The following is a 19,053-nucleotide window of genomic DNA, read 5'->3' on the forward strand; positions in this document are numbered from 1 at the left end:
ATTCGAGCGCGCTGCATCCTGGCGCCTCTCGCAGGATGCGGTTTGGGCGTGGCTTATTTGAGTACCTCCGCCTCGCCGCGGCCGCGCCGCACGCACACCGAACGTTCGCTCGCGTGCACATCTCGTACCGCGCAGTCGTCTTGTTTCTCTTCGTGCAGTAGCAGCAGTAGCAGCATCATCATGTCCGGACGCGGCAAGGGTGGAAAGGCGAAGGGCAAGAGCAAGACCCGCTCCAGCCGTGCTGGGCTCCAGTTCCTCGTGGGCCGAATCCACCGTCTGTTGCGCAAGGGTAACTACGCCGAGCGCGTGGGCGCCGGTGCCCCAGTCTACCTGGCTGCAGTGCTTGAGTACCTGGCCGCCGAAGTTCTCGAGTTGGCCGGCAACGCCGCTCGCGACAACAAGAAGACCAGGATCATTCCCCGCCACCTCCAGCTGGCCATCCGCAACGACGAGGAGTTGAACAAGCTGCTCTCGGGCGTCACAATCGCCCAGGGAGGCGTCCTGCCCAACATCCAGGCCGTCCTGTTGCCCAAGAAGCAGGCCTGAGCTGCCCCTGTTTCCCAGCGCCACGAGCACCTACAAAACGGCTCTTGTAAGAGCCAACCTAAGTGCGTGTCACAGAAGAAACGATGCTGCCTTTGCTGTTGCTGCCTCCTCCTTATCTCGTAGTACTTTTCGCTCGTTATTCCTTGTCCATGCACGCCTAACTTGAGCGTTTTCTAGCGCGTTATTTAGGCACACGATCGACACCTTATTGACTTTCTCTGCTGCAAAACTACCACAGCATTTCGTAACGTGAATGGGAATTTTTCTGCAAAGCGCCAGGCACTGCTGCAACTGAATAAAAGCTTGCGCTGTGCAGTCAGTGCGTTTTTGCAGTTAAGCAGCTTTTTTTTTTCTTAGAGACCCCCAAGTGTAGAAGAACATCTTGCCAGCAAGAGTTGTTCCCAAGGAAGTTCCTAGCGTGCTGCACTTGTTTTTTTTCTTCCTAGCATGCATTTGCGTATTCTATACCAATCCCTGCAAACACATGTCATTTAGCTAAGCTTCTGGAATCGTTTGCTAACGTATCATTCCGTTCTAATTTGGCTGATTCCAACCGTGTTACTTGAGCTGTTTTTTAAATCAAAACTGGCCTACAGAACCCCCACATCACTGCTGTGCTAGTTAAAGAAAACAACAAACCCACGAGGAGAAAGTGAGAACACCAACAGAAGCAGCAATTTGGTTTATTCATTTTCACGCACGATAAGAGTGGCAAATAAAGCATAAACACACTTGTTGCACACACGCAAACTAAAAAACCCCACAACAGTCACCTTTTTTCGTTGTGCGAACACGCAGTGCAAAAGACAGCAGCAGAGAGAGGCAGAAATGGGGTTGACGAGCTTGGCGTGCTTCGCGCAAACGCTCGCCACGAAACAAGGTGGATTTGGTTCCTAAAAGAACCGTTTGTGGGCTTCTTTTCCTGGCGGCGGTAAGAAGGAGGCAAGGTCTTAGGCGCGCTCGCCGCGGATGCGCCTGGCAAGCTGGATGTCCTTGGGCATGATGGTGACACGCTAGGCGTGGATGGCACACAGGTTTGTGTCCTCGAAGAGACCCACCAGGTATGCCTCGCTGGCCTCTTGGAGCGCCATGACGGCCGAGCTCTGGAAGCGCAGGTCGGTTTTGAAGTCCTGAGCGATCTCACGCACGAGCCGCGGGAAGGGCAGCTTGCGGATCAGCAGCTCGGTGGACTTCTGGTAGCAGCGGATCTCACGCAGGGCCACGGTCCCGGGCCTGTAGCGGTGGGGCTTCTTGACGCCGCCCGTGGCCGCGGCGCTCTTGCGGGCTGCCTTGGTAGCCAGCTGCTTGCGCGGCGCCTAGCCGCCGGTACTCTTGCGGGCCGTTTGTTTGGTACGCGCCATTGCTGCTGCTGCAAATACAACAACTCGGAGGTGAAAAGAATCACGTCTCTACGCTTCGGCGTCGGGAGCGAGACTGCTCTAATAATAATAAGTGGTTCACGAGAAAAGGGAAAGGAAATGCACTGGGGATATTATTGAGCCCAGCTGGGGCTCACCTGCATACAACCCAGTGCGGGGGGGAGGGCGATGAAAGATTAGAGGAGAAAAGGGGTGATGAAAGAGATGGGTAAGCTAGGAAATTAAAACGTGGAGCCTCTACTTAAAGCTAAGCGAAGCAGCAGCAGCAATGGCGCGGACCGCAGACGGCCGTCTACAGGCGCTTGTTGAGACCGGCGGCCTCCAAGTAGGTGAGCAGGTGGCAGAAGACCTCGCGGCGAGTTCCGGCGGGGCCCATCGGGAACAGTAGACTCTCGAGGTGCTGGTAGGGCAGCCCAAGCCGCTGAAGCGAAGTCTGCAGCACTCCTCGGTGTGCTGCAAACTCCGGGCAGGAGCATAGCAGGTGCTCCAGAGTCTCGGGCTCGGGACAGTGGGCACAGGAGGGGGAGGAGCAGCGGCCTTAGTGGTGCAGTCTGGCTGCCACGTCACAGCAGTTGAGCCGCAGTCGGGGCAGTAGGCTGCGGTCGTCCCTGCTCAGACGCCCCGGGAGGACCCGAGGGGCCTGGCCACTCACCACACGGCGGTCTGGGTGCATGGTGAGGGCCACTCGGGTTAGCTGCTGCCGTGCGGCGTCGTACGCTGTGACGTCCCAGGAGACGGGAGTGTCCTGCTGGTGGGCACCCTTGGCCAGGGCGTCAGCCTCCTCGTTGCCTGGGATGCCCATGTGGGATGGCAGCCACTGCAGTTGGACATGGCAGCCGCCAGAGGCCACTGCATGTAGTTTGGCCGCCAGCGACGTCTCCACGTACCCGCAGGAGCTGGACGGCTGGTCTGCCTCTCGCAGTCGTAGCAGGGCTGGCCGGGAGTCCGTCAAGACCAGGGCCTCGCTGTCCTGGCCTGCCCGCTCGAGCAGCAGGTCTGCGGCCAGGTGCAGGCCGGCCAGTTCCACCGTGGTCGATGACGCAGGGAAGGGCAGTCGGCATGTTCGGCTGGAGCCGACCGCAGGAGCCGTGCAGGCGGCTGCCGCGTTGCCCGTGTGGGGCAGCACCGAGCCATCCGTGAAGACGCGTAGGCGGCGGCCGCTGGCGTCCTCCTGCAGCAAGGTAGCCACCTCTTGGTAGATGGCTGCATGGGGAGTGGAGCGCTTGCTGCGCACCCCGGGAAGCTTGGTGGCAATCTGTAGGGCCTCCCCCGTGCCAGGCAGAGGCGGCTCCAGACGAGGCCGCTGCGGCACTGTGATATTCTCGTCTTAGATCTGCAGCAGCATGCCCATCTGCGAGTCCGGCGGGTCGCGGAACCGCTGCAGCAGGGCAGCTCCGTCCAGGGACTTCCGCAGCCAGTCAATGTGGCGCAGACCCGTCTGGAGGGCCCGCATCTCGATGGGCCATGTGGCTGCCTCAGTGTGGGTGGCCGCCACGGGAGAGTGTCTGGGGAGGCCCAGACAGAGCCGGATGGCCCGGCGCTGGTCCAGTTCCAGCTGCTCCCACCGGCGGCGGGTCAAATGCACAAGAGGCAGTGCATACAGCACGGCCGACGAAGCCATGCTGCTGTAGATGCGGAGCGCCACCTGGTGGGAGCACCCATTGCCGCGGGCGAGCAGCTGCCGCACTCCGTGCAGCACCCCGGCAGCACGCTTCTGCAAGGCCTTTGTGGCCGGGATGCGTATTCTCAAACCATATCCCGTAGGGGCCCAGGCCGACCACACCCCTCAAGCAGGGGCGCAGCCAATGAGGTTAAAAATTTGAAATTTCTTAAGCTCCTTGGACGCAGCACCGTGACGTCTCTACCTGTATGTGCGCGACTTCATGCAAGGTGGATTTTTTCTTTTTTTTACCCTCCCCTCGTTTGGGCTGCTTTGCGGGTGGCCGATGGTTTCGCTCCGCGGGCAACTTTTGTACTATTTATATTTTTATTCCTGCTATTTCTTGTTTATACATTTGTATACTTTTTTGCGTGTGTGTGGCTTACAGTTGAGGCACGAGCTCTGACACAATGCTGGCGAATTAAAAGGCCAGACACTACAGAAATATATATATGTGGTAGCTAAAAATGCGTCGCAGGAAACAGTCACAAACTGCTCATCTATACCCATCAGTGGATCTCTAAAAGTGACAATTTTTTGCCGCTACTTGGACTCCGAGATCACTATCGTAAAAATAGTGCGCCAAGGAGATAAAGGAGATAACGTTTTTACTTAGTTTTATCTCTGCTGCGACTACCGTGACTTCCAGCTCACGGGCAACTACTCATTAGTCCCAGCGAAAAGAATATACGTATCTGAGTGAGTGTAACACTGCATTATATGAGAGGCTATGGGGCCCTGGGGGAGCAAGGATGAGGAGAAAAGGGGAAAGTCACAACTCGCACAATGAACACAGTTGCAGTCTTGGGGTCCTAATCGCAAAATGAACACATTAAAGTCAGTCAGTGGCAGCAAAACGGACAGTTCACACCTAAATGTACAGTTCACACTGTGGACAATGCGGTTTACACTGAAAACAGTGCACGCTGCAGATAGTTCACATTGTATACCGAACGGTAAAGTCGGCCAGGTTGCTACACCAATTTGTAGAGTGTGTTTTCAAGGGCATACTCGGTAATTGCTTCTAGTGCTGTGGGATCCTCACGGACCCGACTAACATGTTCCTGTTCAGTCGTAGGGGTGGGACCTAGAGTTAAAAGCTGGTGGCGATTACGGTCGAATAATGAACAGAGCCAAATTAAGTGGTAACGATTTCAGTGTGCCTTCCCGATTACAGGGGGGGGGATCAGCGCCATTCAGATCCTGCTGGAGCTGTCTATTTATAAATAACGTATCTTATGTAGAAAAATCTGTGTGCATGAAGCACAAATTGTTAAAAATAACTAATCGACATGGGCAACAGCGTGAGTGGTAGCACATATGATTACTGATATCAAACTCGGCCTGGTGGCTTCAGTGAAGAGACTGTGGTCAATAGCCTTGTACAGAAGACATATATCAAACTCCTGTAGTACGTCAGTTGCTGTACAATCCAACTATTACTTAGCACTTGGTTGGTATATATTTTCGATATTGTTTCCCTAAATTGTTATGACCAGCAGTGTGAATTATGCAGAATTCATGACCGAGTGTAAAACGTGTACGTTTCAGCTGGTGTCTTACTTATCAATGTATCACCCTTGCAAGAACAATTCACACCTTCCATTGCTGTTAACAAAATGTTAATGTTTTCGTTAGTGGCACTATTCCTGATAAAGAATAATGCAATGAAGTTAATGTTAACGAAATTCAATGTAATAGTGCTTATGAAAGTGCCAAAATGTAGCAGCTCATGCAGCTGTAATATTTCGCAAGAGTAGAACAGTTTGTAAATGTAGTCATGGGTAATTGTAGTCATGGGCTGCCTTACTTGTAATTCTTACCTGCACCATCGAATCGTGTTTTGAGCTGTGTATATAGTGAAAGAGCACCCAACGCAATTGTATACCCTTCTGTGCGCTGTAGAATGAGCTTTCAATGATGGTATTTGCTTTCCGCACCGTGTATAATTGCCACATGCGCGTGAAAGCGTCCATCCGCGCGCGCGCACTTGGAGCACCGAGTCGAGCGCGTATTTAGGAACACGATCGGAGGTCAGCGTCAACTTGCAGGTGCGCAAGAAGAGCGCGGAGAGATCAGGGGCTCAGGTAGAAAAGGCTAGCTTCTACCACTTGTGCGTAAGCTTCCCCAGCGCCGCAGGCCAGCCCCGCCCACGGAACGAAACCATCGGCCGCCTGCCAAGCAGTCGAAATGAGGGGAGGGGGAAAAAAGAAAAAATCCAACTCGCATGAAGTCGCGCACATATAGGTAGAGACGTCACGGTGCTGCGTCCAAGGAGGTTAAAAAATTCCAATTTTTTCAATCTTGTTGGCTGCGCCCCTGCTTAGGGGGTGTGGTCGGCATGGGCCCCTACGGGATATGGTTTGGGAATACGCGGCCGCGATCCATGACAGCCGGCAGTCTACGAGCAGGCCCAGGTAGGTGACCTGGCAGCGCCATGGGAGGGGCTTGCCGATCGGCAGGAACTCGGGCGTCTTACGGTGGGCGGCCTGCCCTTTGGGGTGCAGCATGAGTGCTTGCGTCTTGGCCTCGGAGAGCACCAGGCCGCGGCTTGCCAGGAAAGCCGCGACCGAGCCCAGCGCCGTCTGCAGGCATGCCCTCATGTGCATGTTCTCCCCGGTGGGCTCGTGCGTCCAGATGGCGACATCATCAGCATAGACCGCAATCCCCACTGGGTACTGGAGGCCAGCGGAAATGCAGTCTGGAAGCGGGGCCAGCACCAGGTTGAACAAGAAGGGGCTTAGCACGCCCCCCTGGGGCACCCCAGAGCAGACGTCCCGTGGGCTGCTGGTTGCCCGGCCGACCTTGACCCGGAAGGTTCGGCCAGCTAGGAACGCCTGCACGTAGCCCTTGAGGTGCCCCACGACGCCCATGCCGTCCAGCGAATCCAGGATGGCGCCATGCAGGACAGTGTCGAACGCCGCCTTCATGTCGAGCAGCAGGAGGTAGGCCACCTCCCTTTCGTGTTGGGCCTGCTGGAGCATGGAGACGACGTCGCCCAGGGTGTCAGCAGTGCAGCGGTGCCGCCTGAAGCCGCTCTGCTGCTCCCGGAACACTGCCCGCTGGTCGGCGATCCACCGTAGGCGCGCCAGGGCCACGTGCTCCAAGACCTTGCCCGCCGTGGAAGTGAGAGACACCGGGCGGTAGGACTCTGGCTCCGAAGGCGGCTTGCCCACCTTCAGGATAGGGGACACCAGGCCCACCAGCCAGGCTGCCGGGAGGATGCCCGTTGTCCAGCCGCGGTTGAAGAGCAGCACGAGCGGCCCCAGGTGAATGACGTCCAGGTTGCGCAGCACCTGGTACGTCAACCCGTGGATTCCCGGGGCGCTCCTGCGTTTGGGGCATCGGTCTAGGGCGGCCTGCAGCTCCCGCAAGGTCAGCTCCGTGGAGCACAGGGCCACAACCGGGGGCTCCGGCAGGACAGCAGCAGCGACGTTCCGCCGGACGGGGGCAGGCAGGCGGGCCTGGACAGACTGGGCGAACTGGTTCGCGAGAAGCTCAGCCAGGCCCGCCTCGGTGATGTCCCGGGTGATGGCAGCAGTTTGCAGTGGGCGTCGACTGGTGGTGGCAGGGCGCAGCAAGGCCTTGAAAACACGCGAGGCCCGGCTGGTTCTCTGCCCGAGTCCAGGGATGAGCAGAGGGACTCCCAGCCCTGCGTGCGCCGCTGCCGAGCCCGTCGTCTACACTGGGCGTCTTCTCGTCGCTGCTCAGTCCAGTCACTTGGCCGCCCGCTCCTGATGACACGTCGCTGCAGCTGGTTGCGGCGCGCCCGGAGCCGGAGGAGCGCCAAGTCTGGCAGTGCCGTGCAGAGGGGTGCCTCCCCTCGTACCGTTGCCTTGTCCACTTGGACACCTCCTTGCGGAAACTGGCCCAGCTGACGACGGCATAGACCCTGGTGTCGGCACACCTGCGGTCGCCCATGGGGGTGACCAGAATGGGGTAATGGTCTGACCCCCAGGTGCTGCTGGCAGTCTCCCAGCAGTAGGGTAACCGCTGCGACACCAGGGTCAGATCGATGTGGGACAGCTGGGTGGAGCCCCGTTGGCCAGGGCGCACGAAGGTGGGGCCACAAACAGCCCGCAGGAGGTGGCGGCGTCCAGGAGGTCTCGGCCGTCGCAAGTGGTGCGGGGGCTGCCCCAGGCCGGGTGGTGGGCGTTGAAGTCCCCACACCACGGCGTCAGGGCGTAGGAGTGGGCGCAGTCGGCACAGTGCCGTGGCATCCCAGCGAAGTGCTGGCCGCACGTATACGCTGGCCACGGTGGTGTCCGTGGTCCCCATGCGCACCGTGACAGCGGCGCACTGCATGGGGCCCTCAGTGACCAAGGCCAGGTTGACCGGGGCGTGGCTCAGTGCTGCCCGCACGTAGACGGCTGCGTGCGACTTGCCTGGTGCATGGGTGACGTCCAGGCAGGGGTAAACGCTGCAGTTGCGCCGTGAGCAGCTGGTGGGGCTGGGGTAGCACACGTAGCATGGCAGGCGCGGGGAGCCACCACGGACGTATGCCTCCTGGAGGGCCACCACGTCGAATTGGTCCCTCAGCAGGTGGTCCACCAGCTCTGCATGGCGTGGCCCCAGATGGTTGCAGTTCCACTGCAGGATGCGTGGCCGCTGGCCAGTCCAGCAGGGTCTGCTAGCCATGCTGGGGGGCTAGAGTGGAGGTTATGGATGCCAGGGCAGCAGTGGCCGCCAGGCGGTCGGGGTCGTCAGCAGGCAGGCGGCCCACCAGGCTGTGAACCAGGGCCAGGAGGAGTGGCACCAGCAGGTCCTGGCTGGGGGCGGCGGGGCCTGCTGGCAGCTGCTGGTCCATGGGCTGCGGGGCAGGGGGGCGGCGGGCTGACTTCCGCTGCCGCTGCGGCAGTCCGTAGTTGGTGGTGGGTTGCTGCTGCGGGCTGCTGTGGTGCTGCTGCTGGCTGCTGTGGCGCTGCTGCTGAGTGCCGTGCTGCTGCGGGCTGGAGCTACGCCTGGCCATGTCGGCGTAGCTCGGGAGCTGCTGGCCAGCGCGTACTGATGCAACAGCCACAGCACGGGGCACAGGCTGGGGCGCCCGTGCCATAGCTGTGGCCACCTGTCGTTCCTGCTGCCAGCGGGGGCAACGAGGGTTGTCGACAGCGTGTGCGCCACCGCAGCCAATAGGAGCAGCGGGGGGCAGAGGCGGTACACTGATCAGCAGCGTGGTCCCCCCCCCCACAGCGCGCACACCTCTCCTTGCCCCTGCAGCAGGCCGTCACATGGTCAAGGCGGCCACAGCGAGCACACTGTGGGGGCCGCGGCCTGCAGCTCCGCACAGGCAGCAGCAGCTTGAAGATGGCCACGAACTGGGGCGGGGAGGAGGAGGCGAAATCCAGCAGCAGCGCACCATCCGTCTCCACACCACACTGCTCACCGCCACCTCACAGTCACAATGGGCGAGGATCTCGTCCGTTCCCAGGCGAGGGTCAACACCAAAAACAAGGCCGCGACTCGTGCCTCGTTTCGCGGGGCGGCCGGCGCGGACAGCAATGCCAGCTATGGACTGTGTGCCCAATAGTGCAGCAAGGCGTCGGCGTCGGCCGCCACCACGTTCAAACGGGTGTTTACCCTCACCTGGGAAACTCCGGAGGTGGCGGCGAGCTCCCGAGCGATGACGTCCCTCGATGTGGCCAAGAAGGAGGTAGCCCGGTCAGCAGGACGGAAGAGGCAGGTGCCGGCGGCCGGCAGCGCGATGGGGCGCCGCGCAGCCAGTTTCCTCGCCTTCCGCTTGGCTGCCTTGCTCCTCTGGGTGACCCACTGCCTCTCCTGATCCTGGCCAGGAAGTTCGGAAGGCGTGGGGCCACCCGGACGGCCGCCGCGTGGGCGAGCGCCGAGCCAGGAGGCTGTTTGTTTACCTCCTGGGCGCCGCCATCTTGCGCGGCGGCCTGAGCGGCAGTAGTAGTAGTGGTTTGATGGAAAAGGAAAAGAAATGGACTGGGGATATTATTGAGCCCAGCTGGGGCTCACCAGTATACAACCCAGTCCGGGGGGTGGGGAAAATAGAAGGGGATGAATAGCATAGGGTAGAGAAAAAAGGAGATAGGTAAAGAGAAAAGTTTAGGCTTCGCGAGGAAAAGAAGCGTTGCCACAGTCACTGGGGGCCACCGAGCACAGTACACATCACAAACACAGGTCATGGCGTCATGCTGCGTCCAGGAGAAGTTCTCGACGGGAGCAGTGGAGCGTAGAGGCGAGGCTGTGCTGCGATGAGTCGTGCGCGGAGGTCCCAAGTGAGGGGAGCTTTGTGGGTGATGTTCGTGGTAGTAAAGCGGTTACTGGCGAGCGGGAGCAGGCGCTCGACGGCCCCACGCAGCAGAGCGCTCGACGCCCGAACGAAACACCCATGGCTCGCGACGCGTGGCCGGCATAATCGCGATACCGCCCCGGCCGCGCAGGAGCGAACGAAAAACACGTCCGCACCCCACGACGACCGAGGCCAAACTCACTGAGCGGCAGAGAAGGCAGCGGCGGCGAAGCTGGGAGCGAGCGGCTGCAGGGGAGAGCTCGCGGAGGTAGCCGCGCTGCCAGGAGAGGGGGCGGCCGGAAGCTTGGACTCCTCCAGGCGAGGAGGAGCGCTGACGGCCAGCGCAGCCGAGAGGAGGAGTCGGGCGGGCGCATGGAGGAAAGAAAAGCTTAGGAGAGGCCCTGACGTCACACCCAGCGCAGCCGGAAACGCCATTTCTGTAAGTCGAATGGCGGACCATCTCTCTCTCTCTAAGTGGTTCGATGAAAAAGGAAAAGAAAATGGACTGGGGATATTATTGAGCCCATCTGGGGGCTCACCGGCATACAACCCAGTCCGGGGGGGGTAGGGAATATAGAAGGGGATGAATAGAATAGGGTAGAGAAAAGGAGATAGGTAAAGAGAAAAGTTGAGGCGCCGCGAGGAAAAGAAGCGTTGCCACAGTCACTGGGGGCCACCGAGCACAGTACACATCACAAACACAGGTCCTGGCGTCATGCTGCGTCCGGGAGAAGTTCTCGACGGGAGCGGTGGAGCGTAGAGGCGAGGCTGTGCTGCGAAGAGTCGTGCGCGGAGGTCCGAAGTGTGGGGAGCTTGCTGGGTGAAGTCCGAGGCAGACGAGCGGTTACTGGCGAGCGGGAGCAGGCGCTCGACGGCCCCACGCAGCAGAGCGCGCGCCGCCCAAACAAAACACCCATGGCTCGCGACGCGTGGCCGGCATAATCGCGATACCGCCCCGGCCGCGCAGGAGCGAACGAAAAACACGTCCGCACCCCACGACGACCGAGGCCAAACCTGGCGGACCATTGGCCCTCCATGCCATTGGCGGACTCTTTTTGCCTCTCTCTCTCGGTGCACCTTCTCCGCCTCCTCCGTCCTGTATCGCCTCTCTTGTCGTCTGCATCTGCCAGCGCCGAGCCGGCGGAAATCAGCTGATAGGCAGGTAGAAGGCCGTTTTGCAGCGCGTGACCGTGAACCTAAACGCGCGGTTACACTGTTACACGTCTTCAGTGTGGCCGCAGCAGGTTTGCGAAGCGGCTCGCTCTAACAATGCCGCAATGCTCGGTGCCAGGCTGCAAGTCGCGATCGGTACCCAAGGAATTGGACGTCACTTTCCACCGGTTAGTGCACCATTCCGCTGACAAGTATTGCTGTACATTGGTGTGCATTCATCCTTTGTTTGCAATCGCCGCCGTTTATAGGTTCCCAAGTGACGGAGAACGCCGCAAACAGTGGGCGAACGCCGTGCGGCTACCGGACTGGAAAGTGCCCAAGTTTGCGTTGCAGTTTCACTGGCAATCCCAGAGATGACTAGTCAATTAAACGGCCGTTCTATATATTTAGGTAAGCAGTACTTCATGCAGATTTCACGCTAAGAAATTGTGGAATGTTTTTACCGTTGTTCGCGTGCCTTCGATAGAATTTTTTGCGAAGGAGGAGGAGGAGGAGGAGGAGGAGGAAGCAAAACGTTTTATTCAGTAAAAAAAATGAGAGGGTGGGTGGCGTCAATAAACTTTTTCTCGCCGAGTTTCAACTTGTCTCAGTGTCAATAAACTCAAGGTGATATCAGTTGAAAACGTTAATTCATACACTAACCTCGCAGTATGAAGCGTTGAAAAGCGAAATCCAGAGCGAGACCACAAAAAGATCCAGATTCCAGTTCCAGCAACGGACACCTACTAAGGTAATAGGACGATGGAATTATATCAACTGGGAATCTACCTTGTAACAGTTGCAAAGGCGCTGCCGCGCATTGCCGGCCTAGCAAACTATATATTGCAGCGGCGATAACCAAAAAATTGAGTTGCGAATCGTTCGGTTGCCAGCTGCCTACGTACTGCACACCGTGTATCACTTCCCGAAAATCTACCTGACGGGTGTCCGCGCGTACGACGGGACGGCGCGTTCACGATATCTGCACTTCAATAGGCGCGTCGTGATCGCGACCGGAGCAAAAGCTTGACGCGGTACAAGGTGCACTTGCAAGTAGAAATTAAATGACATATTCACATCGGCGCAGCTGTCGCAACTCGCAGCATCCTTTTCGAGTTCCGCAAGACCACAGCGCAGCAAAGCGAAGCAGCAATCTTCGCAATCGGACGACAAGGCAGGCGCTGCCTTTCCTCCATGACTGGCGAACGGCGGGCGGGCTGTTGCTAGGACGCCGTTGCTAACGCTACTTCCAATGGCCGCCGAAAACACGTGACTTCCTCCACACTTTTGCCAATGCGCGGGGATAGCTGGGGGCCTCTCCTAAGCTTTTTTTTCCTCCATGGGCGGGCGCGAGCAAGGCCGCGCGCCCTCGTGGCGTCACGGCAGCCTCCCTGCCGCGGGCGCGTCGCTTGGATGAGGGAGCAATGGCGGTTCCCGCTGGAGCTTGGCACACAGCGCCTCGTCCATGGGCTCCGTCGGTGGTTGAAGAAGGTCGGTCTGGCCATAGTTTTGGGCGCCAGCACTCCTGGGCAGTGCTCTCGGAGTTCGCCTCGAACCGCCGAGGAGTGAGGTTGTGCTTTGCTTCGCTCCTGCCTCGATCGGTGCCGCGATCTTCGTGTACGTGCGCGCGCCGCCGGCTACCGTGGATTATGCCGACGCGTCGCGCTGACTACGCAGTTTGTGGCCTCGATCGGTGCCGCGATCTACGTGTACGTGCGCGCCGCGTGTTTCCGTCTCCAAAACGCTGTAACACCAAAACTTCCGGTGACGTCACACAAAAATAAAAAACAAAAAACAAATACGCAGAAGCCGTCTATGCATTAAGTAGTAATAAGGATAATCATAAAAAGTAAAAATATTGCTGCGCGTGTAAGCATTTGCATCGAAACGTTTCACGCATTAACGAAAGTGGGGCGGATGCGCCACGAGCGCCTACTAGTGGTAAAAAGCACCCGTAAAAAAAAAAAGAAACCATGGCGTCTTATGCTGTGTGCGTGTGCGATTTGTCCAGGAACTGTTACGAAGTCGTATGCGCCGTGTTCGTCTTGCCAAGTCGTCATTTGTACGTGAGGAAGTCGTGGTGGGCTGTTTTTACTCGGAGCGTCGTCACCTATCTCCTGCCGAGAACGTCCTAGCTTCATTTGTTGCTGGTGTGTTGTGTGTCTGTAGCAGTTATCAAAAAAATAATAATAATAAACAGCGGGCGAGCGCGATCATCGTACAGGAGGCGATGGCGCGCTGCTTGTGTTTAAATTCTCGAGTGACAATGGTTGTGATCGCATTGTTTTTCAGCAGTATGCCAAGCTTTTCACATGGACCATTTCAGTGCGGTTGCTTGCCCCGAGGCCCGTCGCCGAAGCTGTAATTAGCGATGTAATTATTAAGGGTATTTACTAATTAACAGTGAGCGGTAGCGGCATGGTAAAAATACACACAGACTGCCTTCACTGCGAGTTGTGAGCCGGGAACGCTGTTTGGCGTTCTGCCTGGACGGAACGATATAAGCAAGGGCTTTCTCGAAATCCCCGTCACCTTATCTACGCTTGATAAAGAGCGCATCCTGCACCTGTAGTAACTATTTTTAGTCAAGTTCACGAACAAAAACACAGCCTCAGGAAAAGTTGTAGTTCTGGGTATTGTATTTCTGAAATGCAAGGGCGGAAAGTACATTTCACGATTTCTTTCTCAGCCAGCTAACAAACGGTGATATAATCGCAGGAATAATATTGGAATAATACTGCAGCATCTGAGTTGGGACCATTTTTGCAGGGGCCATGCTCACACTTCTCGAAATTTCTATTTCCCCAGAACGCGTATGTGTCAAAATTGGAAGGTTACCAGCAAAAGTAGATAAAGAGAGCGTTTAAATTAAACTGCACCTGTTGACTATCATTTGCGAACGGTTTTGTTTATTGTCGGTACCATCTAACAGTGGTTCAGAGACCAGTGTCACGTCACTTTGTTGGTACAGTGTAGGGTATGGGGCATCTCGTAGCACCATTCCCTAGTAGGCTGCATTGCAGGTGCTTAAAATATAAATTATAGCCTACATCTGAGAATGTGATACCCAAAACCTGTGTCACCGAAATCATGCAGGTGCCATTGCCAAAACTTTTTTCACTTATTCTCTACAGCTCCAATGCCACTATCTACCACCAGCTCAGCTCCAATTTCTAAAATTTCAGTAACTGGCGACAGTGCCAGTGTTTCAGTAAACTACTTATGTAGTTTATTGCCACTTTCCAGTTTTCGCTACAATTTGCGTAGACGTTTGGTCCCATTAATTGCAATTTTTGAGGTGAAGATGTGTGCTAGCAGTCCCTTTTTCTTTTATTGATTTGATCAATCGTGTGGGGACACAAACCAAAAAAAAATTGCACTTTCCAGCCACCTCATTGCATAGAGTTGATTTCCTGTACAAGCTGGGTCAACTTTTCAAGTGTAGTCACACGCCAGGAGCATCTTCTAGTGGTAACAAGGGCCGAGCACCAGGCTTGTACCTATTTTCTCAATAGGTGCCCGGCACCACCAAGGCACACGAATGCACATCGCGACTTCCACAGCTACGCTGCACACTCTACTCAGTAACCGCCTGTGGTAGGACATGCCGCCAGACTCTTCCTCCCTTTGGCAATGCGGTGTTGTAGAAGGCCGGGGCCCTACCAGATTGACAAAGGTCGGAAGCCCCTCGCAAGGGTAAAGGCAGCTTTCCAGGCGTGAGTTATCCTTTCACAGGTCCGCACTCGACCAGGGACACCTGTACCCATTAAAGAAACCAGTGGGTGCCCGGCGATGCGCAGATTCGAACCCAGTACTTCCCCATATGAGGCGAGTGCAGTACCTCTGAGCCATCGCTGATGAGGCATAGCCACATTACGTTTCTGCAGTGCACTGCAGAAAAGTTGTGTCCACGTAATCCAGGAACAGAATTGACCGCCAGACTCATAGGGTTTTCTGAAGAGGGTTTTCTGACACCAGTGCTTAAGGCGGTTGCAGACTGCCTTCAAATCAAGTTTAAAAGGCAAAACGAAAGTGCAGAGGCCCGATGAAAACAAGGTGAAAGTGATGCCGTATCTTCATAAGCCGTCGCACAACATAAAGAAAATTATTTCATGGCGCAGTGTTCGAGTAGTGTTTTCCACACCATGAAAGCTGTCCAGGCTGTGCACGCACATTGAAAATGCCAATACTGGGAGAGCTGGCAAAGGTCATGGTGGAGGTGTGGGTCCTATACAAAAATTACACTTGTGTTCATGAGAAGCACCAACTTCACAGTTTCTGGCATTTTCTCTCCCCGCGGCTTCATGGCTGTAAACAAGAGGTGTGCTTGAGAAGCAGCGGCTTTACAGCCCGAAGGCCTCACATGAATCCATTCCAGCGTACTACATAAGTCTGCAATTCTTGCCGTAGCCTTCTAGTCAGAAGCAACAGCCCACCTCTGCAAAGGAGCAACATTAGCACCTCAAAGGACTGACATCAAACCATTGCAACCTGCTGGGCAACTGGTTCCTATTCTTACTGCAGCTGTACAGCCAGAAAATTCTTGAAATGCAGCAACATGAAGCGCTAAGGTCCTGAACTGTTCTGATATGCCGCATCATTTTCTATTCTTACCGCAGCTGCATAATCAGATGCAACTGTGCATGCTTGAAAATCAGCGACACAGCACTCTGAATCCCCTCCAACTCGTCATAGTTGCTAGAACAATAATAACTTCCAAGTGTATGGAAGAGGTGTTGAATCTAAACAAACTAAAGATTTATGAGAAGTCTCTGAAAAAATTGTCCCACTTGGTAGAATAATGGCTCTATCCTTGTAAGGGGACGCTGGACACCTGACTGTTTGCCAATACACTTTGTAAACTCCTTTGGAAAAATTTATACTCTACTGGTAAACTGCACAAGCACCAAAATGTAATCATGAAACTCCAGCCATCACTATGAAGCACAATTTCAAAAGCACATTTTTATTGCTCACAAAGGTCATTCTACAAACTCTGAAGAAAAATAAAGGAAAGATAAATTGCTGGGTTCATTCCTCAGAAATGCACTGCACAATTCCAAAATAACTTTAATAGCTGACGACACTTCAGACAGAACCCAAAACTGCCAACAAAATAACGGCAATTTGAGATCAGTACACCCTTAGTCGGCCCCTTTGATGCCACCTTCATTAGCAACGGGAACAATGAACCAGCAGCGTAGCAGGCATAATAAAACACTGCGTGTATGTGGATTTTTAAAATCAATTTATCAAAAACACGTGATGTATTGCCGCGGGGCCACATACTTTCAGATTTCTGCAATGACGGGGTCCAAATCCAGCAATGTCTTTGGTTCCTTTTTCATAACTTGTAAAGAATACTACTGTAGTGTCCTATGTAGTGGCGCTGTCATCCCGTACTCCGGAAACACAGCCGCGTGTGGAAATTGCGGCGCACAAAACTGACAACTGTCTACCTCCGTAGCCCGCGGTTGAACCTGCTTCACGTGTGGCCACCTCGAGGTCACTTTCAACAGTACTGTCGAAGTTTGCGTCGCGGGCGTGGAAGACGCCCGGCCTGAGTCGCCAAAATTGTTCAAGAGGAAGACGCTGAGAGTGTCATGAACATTCTTACTGTTCACACTGTGGAAAGGGTAGTGGCGGGAACCCGCTCTCACCGGCGCGGATAATTAAGAGTACGGGTGTCTACTTTTATGTCGGGGTTCAACCTGTTTCTCTGGCATCACCCCGGCGCATCATAAAATTTTTAGTGGACACTGGCTCAGCTGTATCAATAATGGGAGAACAAAGCTTTCAAAACCTATTCAGAGACCAAGTTGAGCTGAAGAAATCCCAACCAACATTACTGGATTTTTCACGTCGAAAAATTCCTGTGCGTGGACAGTTCCCTGCCCTCACTGTGCACAAATCGGAAACAGCTGTAGTGACCTTCCACATTACCCAAGGTGGAACATCACTTCTGGGTATTGATGCCGTACAAGCTTTTGGTCTCCAGATTGTGGGCACAGAATTACACTGCCTTACTTTGGCCAAACATTGACATAAACCAAGTAAAACGTTGACACAAAGCCCCAAAATGCATCCACAGCACTCAAACAAGTTGTCACCGCCCACCACGAAACCACGAGAGTCTGAAGAAATAGTCTCTGGTGACGTCTGTACATCAAAATGAACTGAGACAAGCGACAGTGGAGGATAACACTCTCCGAGAAGTTTGCCGTTACGTGCAGACATTGTGGCCGCCCCGCAAGAATCGGACACCTAAGCTGACTCCATACTATGAAGTCCGAAAGGAGTTGACAGCAGTTGATGGCATGCTCTTCCGTACTAAGCACATCGTAGTTCCTGTCAAACTCACAGCGACTTTTGCCCAGCTGGCTCACAAATCCCACCCTCGTATCGTGAAAAACCAAACAATGCCTACGAGAGAATTATGATGGCCAGGGTTAGGCAAACATGATGAAACAGCTATCCGCAGTTCCATTTGTCAGCACGCGGAAAAAAGTGTCAAGATCTCACCCACACCACTTCAGCCAATTCCTCTTCCTGACAAACCTTGAGACAAGATAGCTATTGACGTTGTTGCTCCTTTTCGGCGTGCACCTGGAGACTACCGATTTTCCATTTCAGTAGTTGATTATTTTTCAAAATGGCTAGAAGTGGCTTTTTGCACTGACGTTACCACTCACACGGTGACGAAGTTGCTTCTAGCACTCTTCGTACGTGAGGGTTACCCTACTGAAATAGTGTCTGTTCATGGTCGACTTCACATCAAGAGAATTTGAGTCCTTCCTTGAAGACCGTGGAATCAACCACATCTTTTCTGTCGTGTGCAACCCACAGGAAAGTGGTCTCGTTGAGATTTGATCGTGTACTGAAGTCATACATTCAACTGGCACTGCTGGAGCAGCGTCCAGGGAAGGAAACTGTGACTATACAGAGCCACCCCTCGCAGCACCACCGGTCTCTCCCCGGCCGTTCTTCTACATGGCCGACACATGAGAACTTCTTTGGACGTCATTGGTCAGCTGACAGCTGACTTCAGCACAAATCCTTCACGGGAGATGAGTCCGCTCGGAAAAAGAGTCGCAGAGTGTGAACGAAAAAGTAAGGCATACGCTGAACAACAGCGAGCTGCAAGAGTCCCCAAGTTCCAAGTTGGCACCTACATATGAGTGAAGAAACCAGTTCCTGGCTCCAAGTTATGGACCACTATTAAAGATCCTAAAAAAAATTGGCCGCTGGTCCTTCTATCTGGAAGACGGTCGAACTTGGAACGCTTCACAGCTATCAGCGGTACCAAAAGAGGCATCACCAGGGCAAGAAACTAAGGACAACTCTTGCACGTACAACATGCCCCCGTTGACGGACTACCAAAGTAGAGCTGCACCATAGAAGACTTGGATCACTGCACCTGGGGGTCCGCCACAAACACAATCTGCGAGTTCACCCGCAGATCAACTTGAGTCTTCACGCGCTGTACCACCACATGTTCCACCGAGCCCACCACAGCCGCAAGGTTCGCAGCCACTAAGTCTGGCTCCAGGCTCTGGCACTGAGGAGTGCAGTGTACCGGTAGAGGGAAACGGACTCAATGCCAGGGCCACCACCTGACCGGCCCAGGAGAAATCGCAGACCTCCAGTGCACTTCCAAGATTACGTGCAGTGATTCGACAGCTGTCAGGGCTCATACAGACAGTGACTGTATTGGTGATTTCTGCACACAAACGGTGACCGTATTGGTGATTTGTGCAGACAGGACTGTCTAGTCTAATGATTGTTTGTTCCCCGTTAGGGAAAGATGTAGTGGCCCGCAGAAGCACCAGGTGCCGCCATATTATCCGTCGATGCCAACATGTGCGTACTCGCGCGCGCGCGCGCGCACACACACACACACACACACACACACACACACACACACACACACACACACACACAAACACACACACACACACACACACACACACACACACACACGATGTGCAGTGCAGTGTATCTGTACAGCCGACATAACTACTTATGCTTACGAACAACCATAGTCCATAGCAGTCATGAAACAC

The 19,053-nt window shown here is 55.0% G+C and overlaps 1 protein-coding gene and 1 pseudogene across 1 annotated transcript; one reads left to right on the forward strand and one right to left on the reverse strand.

The window, feature by feature from the left end:
- The first annotated feature begins 97 nt into the window (after positions 1-97).
- LOC144151973 (histone H2A-like) lies at positions 98-561 on the forward strand. Its single transcript, XM_077683159.1, has one exon. It carries the CDS (start codon positions 181-183, stop codon positions 544-546), a length of 366 nt encoding a protein of 121 aa, XP_077539285.1. The 5' UTR covers positions 98-180; the 3' UTR covers positions 547-561.
- A 652-nt stretch (positions 562-1,213) lies between these two features.
- LOC144151956 (histone H3-like) lies at positions 1,214-2,108 on the reverse strand (annotated as a pseudogene).
- Positions 2,109-19,053: the final 16,945 nt, after the last annotated feature.

This window comes from Haemaphysalis longicornis, unplaced genomic scaffold (assembly GCF_048455015.1).
Source record: "Haemaphysalis longicornis isolate Haplotype H1 unplaced genomic scaffold, Haemaphysalis longicornis Haplotype H1 scaffold_9, whole genome shotgun sequence".
Taxonomy (NCBI): Eukaryota; Metazoa; Arthropoda; class Arachnida; order Ixodida; family Ixodidae; genus Haemaphysalis; species Haemaphysalis longicornis.